The following is a 19,915-nucleotide window of genomic DNA, read 5'->3' on the forward strand; positions in this document are numbered from 1 at the left end:
CCTCCTGTGGACCTTTATGGAAATTCGATACAAAACCAGTGCAAACTTATTACCTACTCAGGAATTTTTGAGGGACGTTGATTAGGAATATTATAACGGCACTAATCTCCTAAGTACCTGGTGACACCACGGGCCTCGTTACCAGGAGTTTTGTGAAAATAAGATACAAAATCGGTGTGCAAAGTCGCTAATCTTAGGTTTTTATGGTCGCTGATCACCAATATCATGACGACCATAGTCTCAGACGCACTTAATGACTAGACAAGTTCTAGTCTCATAAAGTTTTGTAGAAACTCGATCCAAAATTAGTGCAAACCCGTTACTCGGAGGTTTTTGATATCGCTAAATAAGAACATTATGTCGCCAATCGTATCCAAGACACCTGGTGTTTAGGAGGGGAATGGTTTACAGTTTTATGAAATTTTGTATTCAGAAATCCCAAAAACCACCACGTAACTAGTTTGGAGGGAGTGATATTATATCGATTTTCTACAAAATACTAAGACAATAAGTTCGCCCTTGTCATTAGGTGTGTCGAAGACCATCGCCGTCATGATTCTCGTAATCTCGGCCCCAAAACTCCCAATTAGCAATTAACGACTTTAAATATTGATTTTGTGACCAATTTTAACAAAACTCCAAAAGACATGGCCTGTCGTGGTCACCAGGAGACTATGCCCATCCTGGGTACCAGGTGCCTAGGAGACCATCACCGACGTAATATTAGTGTTCGGCGATCCAAAAACTCCAAGAAACGAGTTTGCATTGATTTTATATTCAATTGCCATAAAATCCCAATGGGCACCAGGTGCCTTGGAGACCATCACCGTCATGATATTCGTGTTCATGACAAAATCCCTCGATTAGCAAAATTGAACTCATTTTCGTCAATTATTTCCAAGTAACAACATTTTTCATCACTTTGTAGAAATGCATTTTCCTTGTTCAATAATAATATTTTCAATTCGTCATCATCATTTATGTTCAGAAAGTTTCCTAAGGCCATTACGAATCGAATGCAAAAACTTACATTGAGATTCATGCAACTGCAAAAATTTGGTAAGTTTTGGGCTTTTTACTGCTTCATTGTCGCGCCTACTATATTTCAAAAGTAGTTGAGTAACTTTTTAAAAAAGCAATTATTTTGGTATGCATATTCTAGTAGCTGTGCTTGCCCTACCTACAATGACAATATTTCAGCTTCAGCTCCTATTTTGTCGTCTGTTTAGATAAACAATTGTGTACGTCATCCGTATACGTTTTAGGGTATTGTTAGAATAATGGCCGATGAGATAAGTAAACAGGTCATGATTCTACATCAATGAGTTACATTAATTAGTTAATAGTGAAGGGTGAGTGATTTTGTCGAATTTGGAATTAACTTGTGATTATAGACCAGTCAAAAAATTAAATATGGCCATTTATCACGTAACAAAAAGATAGTAAATAACAACTACTAAGTTACAAAGATATAAATATCTACAACAGAATCTTTCTAATACCATTGACAGTATAGATTTGGATAAGGTCTTATAGTAGAGGATCCGATATAAGGTCAACGTCACCTAGCTGTTCAATGACATTTAGATGACAATTTTCAAGTCTCAAAAACACAAGTAAAAAATATTATTTTTGTAATCATTAAGTACCTAAATTCAAGTTCTTACCTTCATTATTAGGTCCGGTAAAGCATTTTAAAGGTCCATCTAAAAAATATTTTTTTAAAGTGTTAATGAGAACGGTTTATTATGGGAAGATGGGCATTAACACCTAAAAAACAATGTTTAAAAATAAATTAAGTCGAAAATACTTATCAAGAGCTAAGAGAATAAGGTTTTTTACATAAGTATTGTATTCTTATGTTTTTGAGCCTTGAAAATCGTAATCTTTTGTTCTTTTTTTAGTTTTAACTAATTGTTTATATAATTCGAAAACGATCATATTTTATAGAAAAATTTCAAAAGACCTTTTTTGTTTAGAATGATCCAAAAAATCTGAAATAATATCCGACCAGGTCGAATTTTTTTTTAATTTATAAAAAAAGTCATTTTTTTATTAATTAATTATAGTTAGAACAATATCAGATCGGGTATTCCTTGTTTTTTTTTTGTAATTGTTAACATGCTATATTACATATCCAACAATATTTATTCAATATCCCTATCTTAGACAAGTTATTACACATCATCCTGATTTGTCCAAAATAAGTAGGTGTCCTAAGTAAAACCAAGTTTTGGAACGTTTTGTTTTGTTGTCAATTAGTCTGGTTTATAAATTTGTGCACGGCAGAGACCAGCAAAATCTTCTTCTTTTTTCTCTTTATAAACATTAAATCTGTCTGTTCATTGGCAGATTGATACTTCTATGGAAGGTTGTCACTTCATCTTTTGCGCGGTCGTCATGAACTTCATTTACCATTTGGTGATTAGCCCAGGGTAATAAGACGAAAATATACCTTGTACGTGACACTTCAGCAGCCAGGATACTGAAGCGTTTTTTCGACAAGTAATACCTATAGGAACAAATTGTAACTATTTCCTAGGTAGGATCTGGCGCCTATTTCTATTTATAAACAATTAACTGTCAAAAAATGGCATTTTTCCCTTTTTTTCTCACATCAATGGAAAACAGTGAAACTTATGATTTTTTAGTACAAATATCTTTGAGATTATGGAAAAATCTTTAAAATGACATATTACAAAGTTTGATATACTCATTTATTGTTAATATAATTGCGAAAAAAGGTCGGAATTGCAAAATATAGCTATTTGTATAACAAGGGAGGAAAGTGTAACTTTTCCTCCCGAGAATGAAGTTTACTGCCCGACGCGTAGCGGAGGGCAGTAATCATTCAAGGGAGGAAAAGGCACTTTACTCCCATGTTATACATATGGTTTTTCCACCTTCCTCAAATAACAAGTAATTTTGTCATTTTTACTTAATTTATTTATGTAACTAACCAACAAAATTTATTAGAACTAAAACAACAAGTAGGTACAATATAACTGTCAGCTGTCAAATATAAGTCAAATTATTAATGTAAACATTGTTAAATCAAAATAACAATTTACTGTTTTTTACCATTCTGCAAAATATAGGATGTTTTATAAATAAACGTTAAAATGTATAGATACTCCGTAATAGAAAATAGATATTATACAGGGCGTCAGTAAGTTATATTTCATGAATGAAATATTATGACGTCACTTTTACTTTTCCTCCCTAGGGAGGAAAAATATTTTCCTCCCTAGGGAGGAAAAGTACAACTTTGCTCCCTACAATCAGGTCCGGAAAAGTATACTTTCGGTAGAGGTAGGTGGAAAAATTATTTTCGCAATAACCGTTGTAAAAATGAGTGTACAGGTTTCAAATTTTTGTCAATTGAGGGTTCTTTGGTGCTTAATATGTGATAAAAAGTTCAAAGCGATTCACACAATTGTTTAAATTTTATTCGAATTGTTTATCTCAGAGAGCATTTTTCTTGCAATAACATAAGTCAGAAAAAAATGACGCTAGAACCATTCCACAGGTGTCAAATAGAAAAGCATGAGCTGTATTTTCAACTTGGTTTAAAAAAAGCGAATAAAAAATGCATTTATTAATAATAAATAATTATGCAAAAGTATCGTAAATCTTTCCTTATAAACTTTTTGAATAACTTTTTCCAAAAAAATTAACTTTTTTACCCTGTTTTAAGTGCATAACTATCAAGTAATATTATTTATATCATAATTGATAAAAAATTGTAATAAATATATATAATTTCTTATATAACAAAATAAAAAGTTTATAAGAAAAGATTTACGATACTTTTGCATAATTATTTATTACTAATAAATGTATTTTTTATTCGCTTTTTTTTAAACCAAGTTGAAAGTATACGCTGTGAGCTCGTACGTAGAGGGGATATTTATAAATTCGCGAGCGCCAGTAGTGGCAAGTCTGTAAACGTTTACCGGAAATTTGACATAAATGTCAAAGTGATTAATTTAAAATTAAAATTAAAAACATTAATTATAAAAAATATTAGTTGGTCAGAGCTGTGGTATATATTTTTACCTTAAATATACTTACGATTTAAATACTGAATTTAAGTTTTTTTCATGTTCCGTAATATGTAATTATAAATTAATATATTAATCTTGGCGCCATCTACACGATAATTGTGAAAGTATCCGAAGTAAGAAATTCATATTTTATCAATAGAACGTCAAAATTATTAGCAAAATCTTAAAAAAATCGATTACAATTTAATTACTTTTTTGCGTTGTAAATATTAAGTGATAACAATTAAATAATAAATTTAAAAATTACCAGTGAAAGTTGAATTAGTAATCCGCCAGGAGCGCCAACAGCGAAGCTCGGAGCGTATAGCTAATGCTCTTTCAGATGACACCTGTGGAATGGTTCCAATGTCATTTTTTTCTGACTTATGTTATTGCAAAAAAAATGCTCTCTGGGATAAACAATTTGAATAAAATTTAAACAATTGAATGAGTCGCTTTGAAATTTTCATCACATATTAAGCACCGACAAAAATTTCAAAGCTGTACACTAATTTTTACAATAGATATTGCGAAATTATTTTTTTTTTGCAATTCCAACCTTTTTTCGCAATTATATTAACAATAAAAGAGTATATCAAACTTTGTAATATGTCATTTTAAAGCTTTTTCCATAATCTCAAAGATATTTGTACTAAAAAAACCATAATTTTCACTGTTTTCCATTGATTTGAAAAAAAAAGGAAAATGCCATTTTTTGACACTTAATTGTATATAAATAAAAATGGCCGCCAGATCCTACGCAGGAAATAGTTACAATTTGCTCTTATAGGTATTACCTGACGAAAAAACGCTTCAGTAGCTTGGCGGCTCGAGTGTCATGGAAAAAACCTTATTACCCTGGACTAGATGTATCTGTTGTTATTTTGACCAGACGGGTTTCCCTTATTCTACTTATATGTATATGGTTGTTACATTCTCTGTATACATGTACGTTAGTGGTTGTTTTAATTGCAATAAAAAACCAACGTTTATATAAATAATATATCATAATATTATCATATTAATGGCATCTGTGAAAATGGTGTTTGGAGAAGGAGGTACAACTACGAGGTATACCACAGATATAAATAAAAATTTGGTGATAAAGACGTAGTATCTCTTATAAGAATAGGAAGACAAAGATGGGCAGGACATCTAGCAAGATCACAGCAAAACAACCCTCCTAGAAGAATCCTTATGCCACAACCTGTGGGAAGTAGAAATAGAGGTAGGCCAAAACTCAGATGGAAGGATGGTGTGGATGAGAATGGGAGAAAAATAGGCGCAGCAAACTGGCAACTGTTGGCAATGGATAGGACTGACTGGCGTAATAGACTTAAGAAGATCGAGGCTCTTTCATAGGGCTGTAGCACCATTGATGATGATGATATATCATATTAAATTATGGCGCAAAATTTAACTTAAATTAAATTGGTGTTGATTCAATTTTATAATGAAAGCTATCACTGGCTGTAATCCTACTGAGGAAAATGTATATTTTTTGAAACTTTGAAGTTATAGACCGGGAGGTAGCGTGAAATTTGACCACAGCATTTTAGGATCGCCATTTTTTTATTTGGTTAAGTGTTCCAAAACTTAACTTCCAAAAATTAACAAATGATGTCTCAGCTGGCCCAAAGCCGAGGCTTTTCGGCAAGAAAAGATAAAATATGAAAGTAAATGGAAAAACTCTACAACTTATGTCAAATATTTATCTCCGTGCCTTACATCCATAAGCCTGGCTCCTGACTTTCACCTATGTGAGTCTGGTTCGATTCTCGGCGTCGGAAACCTTTTTTGTTTTTAAAATTGATTTTTGATTTGAAAAGTACTGTTTCAACATTTTTTGTGAAAACATTCAACATTTGTGAAAAAAGATTTTGTTTTTATAATACTTTTTTAATATTGTGTCGTAAAAATAATAAAAACGTGGTGTTATAAAAATAATTATTTTTCAAATCAAAATGTCAATTTTAAAAACAAAAAGGATTTCTGACGCCGGGAATCGAAGCCTAATCCCCTGGGTGAAGGCCAGGAGCCAGGCATTCTAACCACTAGGCCATTATGGATGTAAGGTACGGAGATACATATTTGACATATAAGTTGTAGGGTTTTCCATCTACTTTCATATTTTATCTTTTCTTGCCTAAACGCCCCGGTTTTGGGTCAGCTGACACATCACTTTTGTTAATAAGATTTGGAACACCTAACTAAATAAAAAACTAGCCATGCTAAATGATCCGGTCGAATTTGACACTACCTCCCGGGCTATTAGAAACAACAAAAATCTTTTATAACCTGAAACTTACCTCTGATATCTTCATTTCCCGATCCTGCGCTAGTACTTATAACATAACGCATATCGTGCAAGTAATCTGCAAAAAACCAAAAACAAAACATTAGCAACAAGAAATAAGTGCAGTTGAATAAATGAAATTAGTTTTATACATAAAGTGTTAAAAAATTAGTGTTAGGTGAACAATTTCTGAAAACTAATCGAAAATGCACGTATATTTGTATATACACTCAATCAAATTTTTGTGACATTATTTATAGGCCGCTCACAACCTGGCCTATTTCGTTCCGGAAGCTTCTGTCGTCAAACTGTCTGACCCTCTCTGCAGGCGAGACAAATAAAAACTTGTTTACAATCGGAGTATCTAGAAGGCCATCGATAAACCTTTTTTTATTATTCTGTAAATAATAATTACCTTTCGATTTTTCCGGAAATCAGTGGAATAATAATTGTACATGACTATGTAAATATATATTTTTGGAACTAAAAGTTTAGTTGTGAATTTGAATACGTCGGTGTACTTTGATATGTATCGTTCGCGGTATTTTTTTAAATTTGTAATTATGTAGATAAATTATTAGACTTGGTGTAATAAATAAATTAGATATCGTAGTTTGTAAAATAAAAGATATAATTTCAGTGTTTTTCATTTGTTTAGTTGTAAGTTATTAAAAATAAATAAAGTCAACTAAAATTACACATTAGTGCCTAAAAGATCATAGAAAAGTCAAGTCAGTTTTGTAACACTTATACGGAATCACTATGTAGTTAAAATCTGCTGCTTTTGGAAGCTATAGGTGTAAGTATTTTAGTTGAACTGATAAGAAGAAGAGTTGCCGTGCCCAGGGACCATATTGTAGGAGACTCTTACGGAATCCCGAGTTAACCAGGCAGCACAAGACTGAACACGTAAATTGGTGTCTTCAACAGCAAGACTGCAACATTGGAAATTGGAAAAGTGTGCTATTTTTAAACGAAAGTAGGATATGTAAGATCAGATGATTAACGAATTCGTGTAGACTAAAGTGTCATGACTAATAAATATTGGCAATATCATTATTTTTCAGTCTTCTACTTTAAAATGTATAATATATGTCTGAATTGCCAATATAAATGAGTCAGATTAAATAAATTATTAGAAGAATTTTTACTCAACATTTTTGTTTATTTAGTAGTATTTTGTATTTTGACAACAACACCCGATTTGGGCGTCGAAACTTTAATAAAATTATTTTTTTTTTCAAGTTAGTTGTGGCTTATTTCCTATCTAAATAGTTAGTAATGACAAACACTGTCATGACATTGAAGAACTTGAAAACAGATACGGCACGTTTAACATGTATAAAAAAGTGAAAGAAGCGGCTGGTATCTTCAATAAGAAACAAACTGCATTGCTACAGGATGAACATGGTAAAGTAATATTTGAAGTAGAGGACAAACTTAAAGAATAGGAAAATTACGTCACGAAACTATTCGAAGACGATAGGAGTAGTTCACCTCCCGATATTACTAACTGCGACGGACCAATAATAACCCGCTCTGAGGTTATAAAAGCCATACAATCATCAAAAGATGGCAGAGCGACTGGTCCTGATGAAATTCCAACTGAAATATACATAACAAAGTACATAACAAGCTTATAAATGATAGCAATGTTTAGAGGCTGACATGATCAACCAAAAAAAAAGATGTATCTGGTAATTTTTCTAGTTACATTACTGGGTGTAAATCTGTCGTCTGTGTTTACTCTTCTTAGTCCAGAAAGCCACTGCGCACCCGCTAGGAAAAATATTCCGATTCGGATTTTTTGCACAATCTTACTCATAAAGGACCCCTTTTAACAAATTTGCATGTTGCCAGGACCAAAATTGGGTCAAAAATTTTTTAAACGTTTTTTTTTTTTGTTTTTTTTTCCTAAAATTATTTTTTTTTGTATGGAACAAAGTTTTTTTTAGGTTTTATGGATCATTCCAAACAGAAAATGTATTTAGTGACATTTCTCTAAAGTTGATATTTTTTGACATACACTCACCGGCAAAAAATTCCGCCACCCAAAATTTTTGATTAAGTTTGACAATTTATAACTTTATTATTTGTGCTCCGATTTTCAAGATTCTTGCACCAGTTTGTAGGTACATGTATTCATATTGTTTGGTATTATTCCGGTAACAAAAAATTTTGCTTGTAGCGTTGTATTTTCTCCTAATTTTAAAAAATTCTGTGGAAAAATGGAATAGCTGATTTTGTTTCATAGTCCTGTCATATTTTACCGGAGGCATCACCAACATTTTGTTTTTTGAATTATCCGAATATCATTTTTCTTGTAAGAGCTGTACCATTTTTTGTAAATAAAAACACTGATTGACTCATACAATTGAGGTTGGATTGATAAGATTAGAATGGCCCGTATGCAGCCCAGATCTCAATCATATTGAGCATTTATGGGATGAATAAAAAAACTATTTGCCGTCATCCTAGGTCTCCAGAATATTTGGTACAGTTATGGCCCTGGTAGAGGAATATTGGGCTATTCCCCAGGCAAGGAAAACACATCTTTATTAGATGCTAAACAGATTGCGAGCAGTCATCGTTGCTGCAAGAGGTGGACATAACAGCTATTGAATTGGTTTGTTGTTAAATTTGTTTTGTTTTGTTAATTTTAGTGCGTTTGACATTTTTAATTAAATAAACCTTCAAAGCAGTGTTTTTAATTACAGCTCTTACAAGAAAAGAGACAGGGCCTCCGTAACCGGGCGTGCAGTGCGTGCAACGCACGCGGGCGCAACCCCAAAAGGGCGCCAAACCGAAGGCTTGGCAAATAGGAAATATTTATTTTAGCGAGATATTTTTATACAATTTTAATTTAACATTTTTCATGAACATACAGAGACATATCAAAAATAAAATATTGTGTTATTTCTGAAGAAAAAATATCTAAAATCTTGTTTTATATTTGGTGTTACTAATTACTACTAATTAATGTATTTTTCAAACAATATAATATCCGAATACCTATTTTGCAGTATCTGTAAATCGTTAAACTTTGTTTAGAGGTCAAAACTTGCTGGGTTGTAATATTCTGTCCATATTTGAAACTTTTGTGGATTTTTTAAACTGAAATAATTTCATAAAAATTTGGCATTGGGGTTTTTTACATCAATACATGTACCTACAAACTCGTGCAAGAATCTTGAAAATCGAAGTACAAATAATAAACTTATAGATTGTCAAACTTAATCTAAAATTTTTATGTGGCGGAATTTTGTGCCGGTGAGTGCATTATAAGCGATTAAAAATTGAAAAATTGTGAAATCCGCCATTTTTAACCCTCAAAAACTATGTGAAAAACTGAAAATTTGAAAGTTGCCAAGGTAGATAGATATTCTTTAAACATCGATTGATAAAATCCCGAAGAGTTTTTTGCAATACAATAATCAAAACTCCTTTGTTTTTTAATTGCTAATCAAGCATGCGCAACACTATTTTCCACTGACGACAGTATGGTGCAAATGAAAGGAATAAATTAGTTATTTCGTAAACCGGCGACTTTAAGGAAAAATCCCGAAACACATTGATTTTTATTTTTAAGTTATGATATTGTGGCATATATATGGTATACTAGTGACCTCATCTATCTGGGCGTGATGACGTAATCGATGATTTTTTTAAATGAGAATAGTGGTTGTGTGCTAGCTCATTTGAAAGGTTCTTAAATTCTCTATTTAGTAATATAAACATTTATATAATTATTTATACAGGGTGTCCTTCTACTTCTTTTTTTGTCAAATAATTTAATTTAATAAAAAATTTTTGGACACCCTGCATAAATAATTATGTAAATGTTTACATTACTGAATAGAGAATTGAAGAACCTTTCAAATGAGCTACCAGACGACCCCTATTCTCATTTAAAAAAATCATCGATTACGTCATCACGCCCAGACGGATGACGTCACTAGTATACCATATATGCCACAATATCACTACTTAAAAATAAAAATCGACCTGTTTTGGGTTTTTTCTTTAAAGTCACCGGTTTACGAAATAACGAATTTATTCCTTTCATTTGCACCATAGTGTATACTTTATACACATGAAACGGTGGAAAATGGTGTCGCGCACGCTTGATTGGAAATTAAAAAACAAAGGAGTCTTGAATACTGTATTGCAAAAAACTCTTCAAGATTTCATCAATCGATGTTAAAAGAATGTTGTTGAATTCCTGCTTCCTTAATTATTTTACATCAAAAGTCATGAGCAACTATTTGTAGAGGATTAAAATCTGTATTAAAAACAAAAGTTAAAATTTTTCTACGATTTAAACACATTCGAAAATTTTGAAAAATATAATACATTTGCCATAGTAAGGAAGTGCGTAAAAGTAAGGCCACACGTTACTATTTCTTACAGTACGCACACTAGTGACTGAATAAAACATCTTTATTATTACTACTTTCTCCTCAACTGAGGACATCTTTTCAATTTTATTGTTTTTTAAACAATAAATGATAAAATAAAAATACTGACAGTTCAAAATATTGTTAATATAAATAATTTCATTGTGCCCAAACTCAACCTTATACACATTCTTGCACTGTGTGTGGCCTAAATTTGGCAAATACTTTGATAAAATTTATTATATTCTACAAAATTTTGGAATGTGTTTAATTCGTAGAACAATAATTTTAACAATTGTTTTCAATAAAGATTTCAATCCGCTACAAATAGCTTCTCATGTCTATTGATGTAGAATAATTAGGGAAGCAGGAATTCAACAGTTTAGAATTTTACATTGAGTTTCGTATGGCCCGTTTTCCAATTCACCACCCGGTAGAGTATTACACTATTATCCACTTTTAAGACGATAAATAATATCCATTTATAGTTAACCTAAATAGTGATTGTAAAATGTGCAACCACATTGTAATAAAAAATAAATTTACATGAAAATTCCACACCTGTAATTTTGAACCAATCAAAATACGTTATTTTGACAGATCACCATGGCAACGGAGGTATTTTATCGGAAATTTTTTGCTCGTGGGGTACCCAACAGCGAATTATAGTGGAAATTTTTTGACGTTTACAATAACAGAACATTTTTGACAGACTGGTTTTTATTTGTTTACATAATTTAGTTTTGATTCATTTTAGTTACAAAGCTAAGATGTTTTCTATATTCTTCGGACACCTCCTCTCTTCTTAATGGCGAAAATGCAGGACTTTGAATGTTTTCAATTAAGTTTCTATGTCTAATAAAATATATCGTCGTCGACACAAGAAAAACTCGTAACTCCATTTTCCTTAATTTTTTCGGGAGAGCCTAAAAACAGTAATTTAGAAGAACATGTAACTCCAACATGGGTTCATAAAATAAAATATGGAAAACCATGTAACTCTAGCGATAGTTTAAAGCAACAAAAATCCCTTTATTTTTTAATTGTACTAAAAACATTCATTACCCAAATCAACTTACTTTATCTTACTTCCTTACAGATGTAAAATTAGAACTTAAAAACCTCTATTTCACTCCAGAAAAACAAATCAAATCAACGGCAATAATCACTTAACTGACTAAGCAGAAGGAGTTGCGTGTTCTACTAACATAATTTTTTGACAAGGGAGATACCTGTTTTTCTAGTATACACTTTAAAAATAGAAATCTACATTTAAATGACGTATTATTTGTCGGATGGCTAGAATAGGCGATTGGCTAATAGATGGCAGTAAAATCTCATTTTAAGTAAAAATTGGAGTTACGCGGTTTTCTTGTGTCGACGACGATATATAATATTTAGACACTAATTTATTTACCTTTTTCCCATTCAGTACTTTCAATTTTGCGTAGTTTAGTTTTAAAAACGCCAAAAAATAATTTTCTATCACTTGTAGTTACTCAAAACTTATGTAAAATTGAAGAATATACTATTTTCTATCTTGAAATGGTATTCCCATGCAACTACAATGAGTAGAAATTACGAATTTGAAAGCCTAAATAATTGCTGACAAAGCTATGGCGCGCTATTAATCTGTTCATGCAGCTTTGGATTTTCAAATGCAAATTTGGTGTGGAATTTTCTTACCGAATACCACGCGAAGTCAAATTAATATCCGGAAATTTTTTTTTGATCATGAATATTTTTAGAAAATTTCCCTCGTCTGCGACTCGGGAAATTTTCAAAATATTCATGATCTCAAAAAAATTTCCGGAAATAATTTGACCTCTAGTGGTATTACTAGTGAAAACTAGGTGCAGATTGGCGATAACAAATTGAAAAACATAACTAGCTGTGTCGCAGTTGATAAACATTACAAAACGTCAGCGATAAAAATTTAATTTAATCGCTCTAATAAATCTAAAATTAAATTTGTCATCATAGGTGATAACATCCGAGGTAAACTAAACCAGAATAAAATAGCAAATCAACAAAAACTCCTCAATTTACTTCTGAAATTAAAAACTTGGGTCTAGAAATTACTAGTACAGAAGTAGAAGAAAATTACAAAATCTATTACAATTCAACCTTTCACATCCGGACCTGACATATCCGGACCTCCCAATATCCGGACGGTTCTGCCGTCCGCATCTACCGAAAACTACCGAGAAAGGCAGTCCTGTTGTTGAACAACGCACCCTCTCATCTCGACCCAAAAGAACTAAAAGATGGCGAAATAAAGTGTCTTTTTTGCCAAAAAATGTGACATCCCTAAAGATTCTAAGAGAAGTGGTTTTATCTGGATTTTTTCATATCCGGATCGGTCTGTCGCCACGTTGATCCAGATATGGCATGTTTTACTATTTCTACATTTTTTGTTTTTTTTTTATTTAATTTAAAAGTATTTTGCAATCTGTTGAGTGTCAACAATAAACAAAAGTAATGACATTGACTAAGGACAAGAAAGATTTTACCCACTGGTAAAATCAAAGTACAATTTTTATAAAGTTGTGTAGAAAATAATTACATTTTATAACTCCTAACTAATTAGTTTAAAAGTTTACTCTAATTGGTAAGTCCAGAGGTTTGAACCTCTTTAACCTACGCTGTTCTTGGGACTTGTCTAGGAGGTTAAGTGCAAACTGGTTTTCATGACCCTCTAACTTGGCAATGTATGCAGCGCTACATTTTGTGATGACTTCTTGTACCATATCCATTTTAAGGTCTCGATGAATAATTCTGTTGTTGATGTACCAAGGTGCATTAGTGATGGTTCTGAGGGTTTTTGATTGGAAGCGTTGCATGATTTCGATGTTAGAGTGACTGGCTGTGCCCCATAGTTCCAACCCATATGTCCAGATTGGCATAAGTATTGCCTTATAGAGCAGCAATTTATTATCCAGAGATAGTCTTGATGGGCGGCCCATTAACCAATACATATTTCTGAATTGGAGACCTAGTTGCTTTCTCTTGGTCCAGATATGTTTCCTCCATGTGAGACTTCTGTTCAAATGAATACCAAGATATTTTACCTCGTTGGCTGATGGTAATTGGTGATTGTTTAAAGTTACATGAGGACAAGTTCCTCTTCGTGTTGTAAATGTGACATGAATAGATTTTCCTTCATTGACTTTAATTTTTCATTCCAAAAACCAATCTTGTATTCTGTCTAGATACGCTTGAAGGAGATGCGAGGCATAAATAGGGTGAGTGTGTGAGGCTAGGATTGCAGTATCGTCGGCAAATGTTCCTAGCATAATTTCTTCTGTACGTGATCTCTCCTCTAGTGGTTCCTGAAGAGTTGGAGGTATATCTGTGGTAAACAAGAGATACAAGGTAGGTCCCAGCACCCTATTATTATTTATTACAGTTCAACCTGTCACATCCGGACCTGTCATATCCGGACCGTTCTGCCGTCCGCATCTACCGAAATCTACTGAGAAAAGCAGTCCTGATGTTGGACAACGCACCCTCCCATCTCGATCAAAAAGAACTAAAAGATGGCGAAATAAAGTGTCTTTTTTGCCAACAAAAATGTGACATCCCTCTGTCAGCCTGTGCACCAAGGTGTTATAGAATCTATAAAACGTGTCTATTGACGAAAGTTATTGAGGGCGTTGATTACTGGAATGTATGAAGGAGAAGACGTTTCAAAAACTCAAAAGACTCTTGATATCCGGATTTTTTCATATCCGGATCGGTCTGTCGCCACATTGATCCAGATATGGTAGGTTTTACTGTATTTCTAAATTTTAGTGGTAAGTATTTACTAATAAAGAAATAACAATAACAGTAGAAACATTTCTTAATGAGAAAATGAAAACATATTATTATCTTATAGGGTAATTAAGATCTAATTCTTAATTACCCTATAAGATAATAATAGTACCGTATTTATTTTCATATTTATTATTATGTATATAGATTTTAAATTATGACTGGCCTAATTGTATGGATGCGACTTTCACGCATTGAACTTTCTTCTATTAACTTTTCAGATTTCCCCAACCTGTTTTCCTAACTTACAGAAGTAGCAAGTTTTTTGCCATATTTCCGAAAAACTTTTCTTCTTCTTTACGTGCCATCTCCGCGACAGAGGTTGGCAATCATCATGGCTATTCTGATATTAGATGCTGCTGCTCTGAATAGTTCGGTTGATGTGCATCCGTACCATTCCTTCAAGTTACGCAACCATGAGATTCTTCTTCTTCCTTCATTTCTCTTGCCCTGGATTTTCCCCTGTATAATTAATTGAAGTATGTTGTATCTCTCATTACGCATAATATGCTCCAGCTACTGCAGCTTTCGTGTCTTGAGGGTTTCCAATATTTCCAGTCTTTTGTTGACTCTTCTTATGACTACGTTGTTTGTTACAGCCTCGGTCCATGATATTTTCAGGATTCTTCTATACACCCACAGTTCAAAATGCTTCCAACTTTTTAGTAGTCGACGCGTTAAGTGTCCATGCTTCTATCCCGTAAAGCGTAGAGTCGAGAAAATATAACACCTTACCAGCCTAACTCTCAAGTCTACTTTCAGTTGTCTTGGACACAGTATACCTTTCTCATTTTATTGAAGTTTGTTCTTGCTTTCTCTATACGAACTCTGATTTCTTTGGAGTAATCGTTTGCGTAATTAATTATTGTGCCAAGATAGTTGTAGTTTTCAACCTGTTCTAAAGTTTTACTTTTAATTATTGTCAGCCTCTCATCATTATTTTTGGTCATTGATATCCTCATAAATTTAGTCTTCTTGATGTTTATTTATAGTTCATATTCTTCTCCATACTCAACTATCTTGTTCATTAGCTTTTGGAGGTCTTGAAGGTTGTCTGCTATTATGATAGTATCGTCCGCATATCTAATGTTGTTAATTGGCGTTCCATTTACCTTTATTCCTGCTGTTTCTCCCTCAAGAGCTCTTTTTATAATTTCTTCAGAGTATGCATTGAATAGTAGTGGTGAAAATACACACCCCTGTCTCACTCCTCCTTTAATTTCGAACTCTTCAGATGTGTATTCGTTAATGCGTATGTGTGCCTGTTGTTTATAATATAGATTTGTTATAATTCGAAGGTCATTGTATTTTAATTGTTTTGCTTTGAGAACGACCATTAGCTGTTTGTGGCGGACATTATCGAAAGCCTTGTTGTAATCTATGAAACAGACGTACATATTCTGGTTCACATCCAAGCATCTCTGGATTAGTACGTTGAATGCAAAGATAGCTTCACGGGTACTTACGCCTCTGCGGAATCCAAATTGGGTTTCTTCGGTATCCATGTCAAGCGTTTGGTAAATGCGTTTATGAATAATCTCTAAAAACATTTTAATTGTGTGAGATATCAGGCTTATGGTGCGGTGGTCGGTGCATTCTGTAGCATTTTTCTTTTTTAGAAGACAAATAAATGTTGAGGTCAACCATTCATTGGGTATGTCATTCGACTGATAAATTTCATTAAAGAGCTTTAAGAGGACATCCGTGTACTCATTTTCTACTATTTTAAGGATATCAATAGGCAGTTGATCTGGCCCCGGGCTTTTTCCGTTGCTGGTGTTCTTTAGTGTATACAATATTTCTTTCTTTGTAATTTCTACACTTTTTTCTCTGTTTTCGAAAGATATGTCTTGTAGGTTTCCTCTTTCATCGTCGAAGAGCTCTTCCATATATTCTTTTCATCGTTTTATCTTTTCGTCAGTCGTTATAACAGTATTTCCATTTTTATCTAAAAGAGTTGTGTTGTGGTTTCTTTTTGTAGCCCTGCCATTTCTTTTACCTTTTTATGCAGGTTGAATAGGTCTTATTTGTTTTGAAGATCTTCTATCTCTTTACATTTTTCCTCATAGTAAGTTTGTTTTGTCTCTCTTATCTTTTTTCTGATTTCACTGTTAATTATTTTGTAATTGTGACTGTCTTTGTTCTTGGCTTGTCTTCGTTGGTCTACCATGCCAAGTATCTCGCATGGTAACAAGTTGCATGGAACAAGTAGGCAGTTTTTTAGTGTTTACCATTGTTCGTTTATCTCGTAGGTATTAGCATCTAATTTATCAAAGTTTTCGTATATTTTACTTCACTTCACTTTTACTTCACTGCAACTGCTACGTCCAATATAATAATCGTAGTAAGCTTTGCATATTCCCCAAATATGTTCAATGGGATTGAATTCACAATCGTAAGGGTCAGGCTTAACACATTGGGTCCAAAACTATATAATTTCGTCTACTACAAATAATTTTGGTTTTTTAATCATTCAAAACAATCCTGAGGAAATGAAATATTTTTTAACCGTTCTTTTATTTTATGTACCTGCCGGGAATTGGTTGGTTCCTTATTTAAAACTTCCGAATACTATGAGGCATGATCCAAAACTATAACAGATGGTTCATGAAAATTTATTAGCATTTTCTATCATTTCTTTAATTGTTAATAAATCATTGTATACAGATGTACATTAACTCTAAAATGTATAAAAATTACTATTAGTTGCGTTATATTCAGATATTATTATCACTTTAGAGAAATAAAATTGATAATTATGTCTATAAAATAAATAAATACATTAATAATTATTAATGATGGTATTTTATTAATGCTGCAACTATATTTATTTAAAAATCCACAAGGAAAGAAACATTTTTCGTGTAGTTGGCTGTATACCATCAATCACAAAAATTGGAATAAATCCTTTGTAAAAGGTATAAAATTTAATAAAATCCCTAAAGGGCTACATCAGAACAAAACGTTTTCGATTTTATTACAAAATCATCATCAGTGTAAGACTTAAAAGTAAGTATAACCTATTTTATTAATGTAAAATTGATATTTAAATTCTGACTAAGGTTTAAAACAAGCGATTATACTCACAGTCTGGATGCTAGCTGAGCCACCAAAGAAATATCGGGGTAATAACCCTTCAAATATAAAATTTATGCTTTATAGATGCATATTTACATAAAATGCCTTGTGATGGGCAAATGGCAACAGGAATAATGCCCTAAAGTAAGGTATTTAACTTCCCAACATGTGGGATGCAAAAAAATTTTAGTTGTTTACATTTCGATGACTTTACGGCAACTGAATGAAAGTTGAGTGATGTTTCTGAAAGGTGTCAAAGATCAAACCGAACAAAGTGACAATGTGACATAATAGGGCTTTTCATTCACAGTCATTTGTTTCGAGCTTCTGTCATGTGTCACATAATATTAATATATCTACGACATACGTTATGGGTATATACCATTGATACAAACCAAAGACGTATGACGTAGATATATTAATATTTGTGACACATGACAGAAGCTCGAAACAAATGACAATCGATGAAAAGCCCTATAGTTACCATGTGTTACCTCAGCCAACTGGTTGTGATATGATATTTTTTTAAAATTTCCAACAGTAATAACTAACATCAACAAAGATGTGGCTATAATACAGTTTACCCCAATTATGTAGGTTGTATTAAATGATTTTTATAATGTGGATGGAGAATTAGCCAGATTGTATGCAACCATCTATACATAATGATAATGAAAATAAATTAATTAGCGAAAATGGATCCATTTATGTTTAGGAACATCTGGGACCTAGTAATTAAGTGGGAAATTTTTTTTGGTACGTTTTATTTATGTGTATAGGTTGATGATTGTGGTTCGAATTTAAAATGGAAGCAAGTCCAACTGTGTTGATGAAAGTTGAGTTTACTATGAATGAAAAATGAGGGCTGTTGGTTTAAATGTACTAATTGTAAGAGTAAATTAGATAGTCTATAGTATGTGGAGGTCTGATATCAAAGTAGTGTTGAAATTATGATAGGTAGTATAATTTACAGGAGGAGGCTGATATGATATAAAGATATGTAGGTTGATTGGCTATAGATAGGTGGGTGTTTCAATTGGAAGTGAAAACAAGGTATCAATTCAACTCATAACTTGGGTAGAAATGTGAGGTCCTTTAATGTAACATAAACATCTAGGACTAAAAAATGTTTCAAGAATTAGGGATATTTTTAACAAGTTACTGAGTTAAATTAAAAAGGTTTAAAATTGGATGGATGTATGAGGGTGTTTTGGAATAAAGCTGGCATTGTTGGTAAATATTAGTTGATAACTAATGAAAAATATATGGTTTGATATCAGAATTGTTTACTGTAATGACGTGTGATAAGAAAGGCTGGGAGACCCAGAGACCAGACCTTAAACTCTAAGGGTAAAAGAGTGGAAGTATTATGATATGAACGAATTTTTTTGTTTCGAAGTTTGGTTGGACCTAGGGCGAAAACTTTATATATTTATATATTTATTTGGTGTCGAATACTCCTGTAAGATAAAAACCGGCCTTCTGGGCTGGTGTCGAAAATTGCCATTAAATTTTGGTCGCTACTTGCTTAGTGTCGAAATGTCCTGCGCCCCCAAAACGATTAGCAAATTTACCTACCCCGGCTCTTAGTCTACAGGTATGTTACAAGAACAACTGACGTTACCGACAGAAACAGAAAAGGCGTAAAGTTGTTGATATTTGTTTCAGAGTTGTGACTGCATAGCTTCACTGAGGATGCATAGATGCTGAAATAGCTATATGGAGAGGGTGGTTCAACTCTGAATTAAATAAAAACAAAAACTGCCTTTATCTTTTTCATCTTTACTCAGATTTGAGTACCTGAAACTGTCTTTCGGTCCTTTTCCTAGACGAAAAGAAGGTAAATACGTGGCCAAAGTGTCCTTTATTTGCTTTCTTCTATATTCGTCGTCTCTTGTGCTTATATATTGTAAAAGCCGGAGATACAAGATGCAGTCAGAAAGCAGTTTCTTAACGAAAAGTCTGGCATTAAAAATATTGTTTATTATTTTTATTTCAATTATTCTAATTGTATAAAAGTAGTCAACTTTGTATCTACGGCTTTTCGTATTCCTCGTATTACGAGAGATGTCGCTGTTTTGCGTCTCAAAAGGTGGAAACGATGCATCGCGATATTTTCCCTTAAATAGGCAGCGTTGTTGATATTTGTTTCAGAGTTGTGACTGCATAGCTTCACTGAGGATGCATAGATGCTGAAATAGCTATATGGATATGGTGGTCCAACTCTGAATCAAATAAAAACAAAAACTGCCTTTATATTTATCTATCTCTTTGTATGGTTT

The 19,915-nt window shown here is 32.7% G+C and overlaps 1 protein-coding gene across 1 annotated transcript in view; it reads right to left on the reverse strand.

The window, feature by feature from the left end:
* Nucleotides 1–19,915, reverse strand: part of LOC114335585 (protein grindelwald) — a 147,818-nt gene that overhangs the window by 70,068 nt on the left and 57,835 nt on the right. The window contains exon 2 of the mRNA XM_028285841.2: nt 6,356–6,421. Coding sequence (XP_028141642.1) covers nt 6,356–6,421 — 66 coding nt within the window. The remainder of the gene's footprint in view (nt 1–6,355; nt 6,422–19,915) is intronic.

Source organism: Diabrotica virgifera, chromosome 8 (assembly GCF_917563875.1).
Source record: "Diabrotica virgifera virgifera chromosome 8, PGI_DIABVI_V3a".
NCBI classification, from domain to species: Eukaryota; Metazoa; Arthropoda; class Insecta; order Coleoptera; family Chrysomelidae; genus Diabrotica; species Diabrotica virgifera.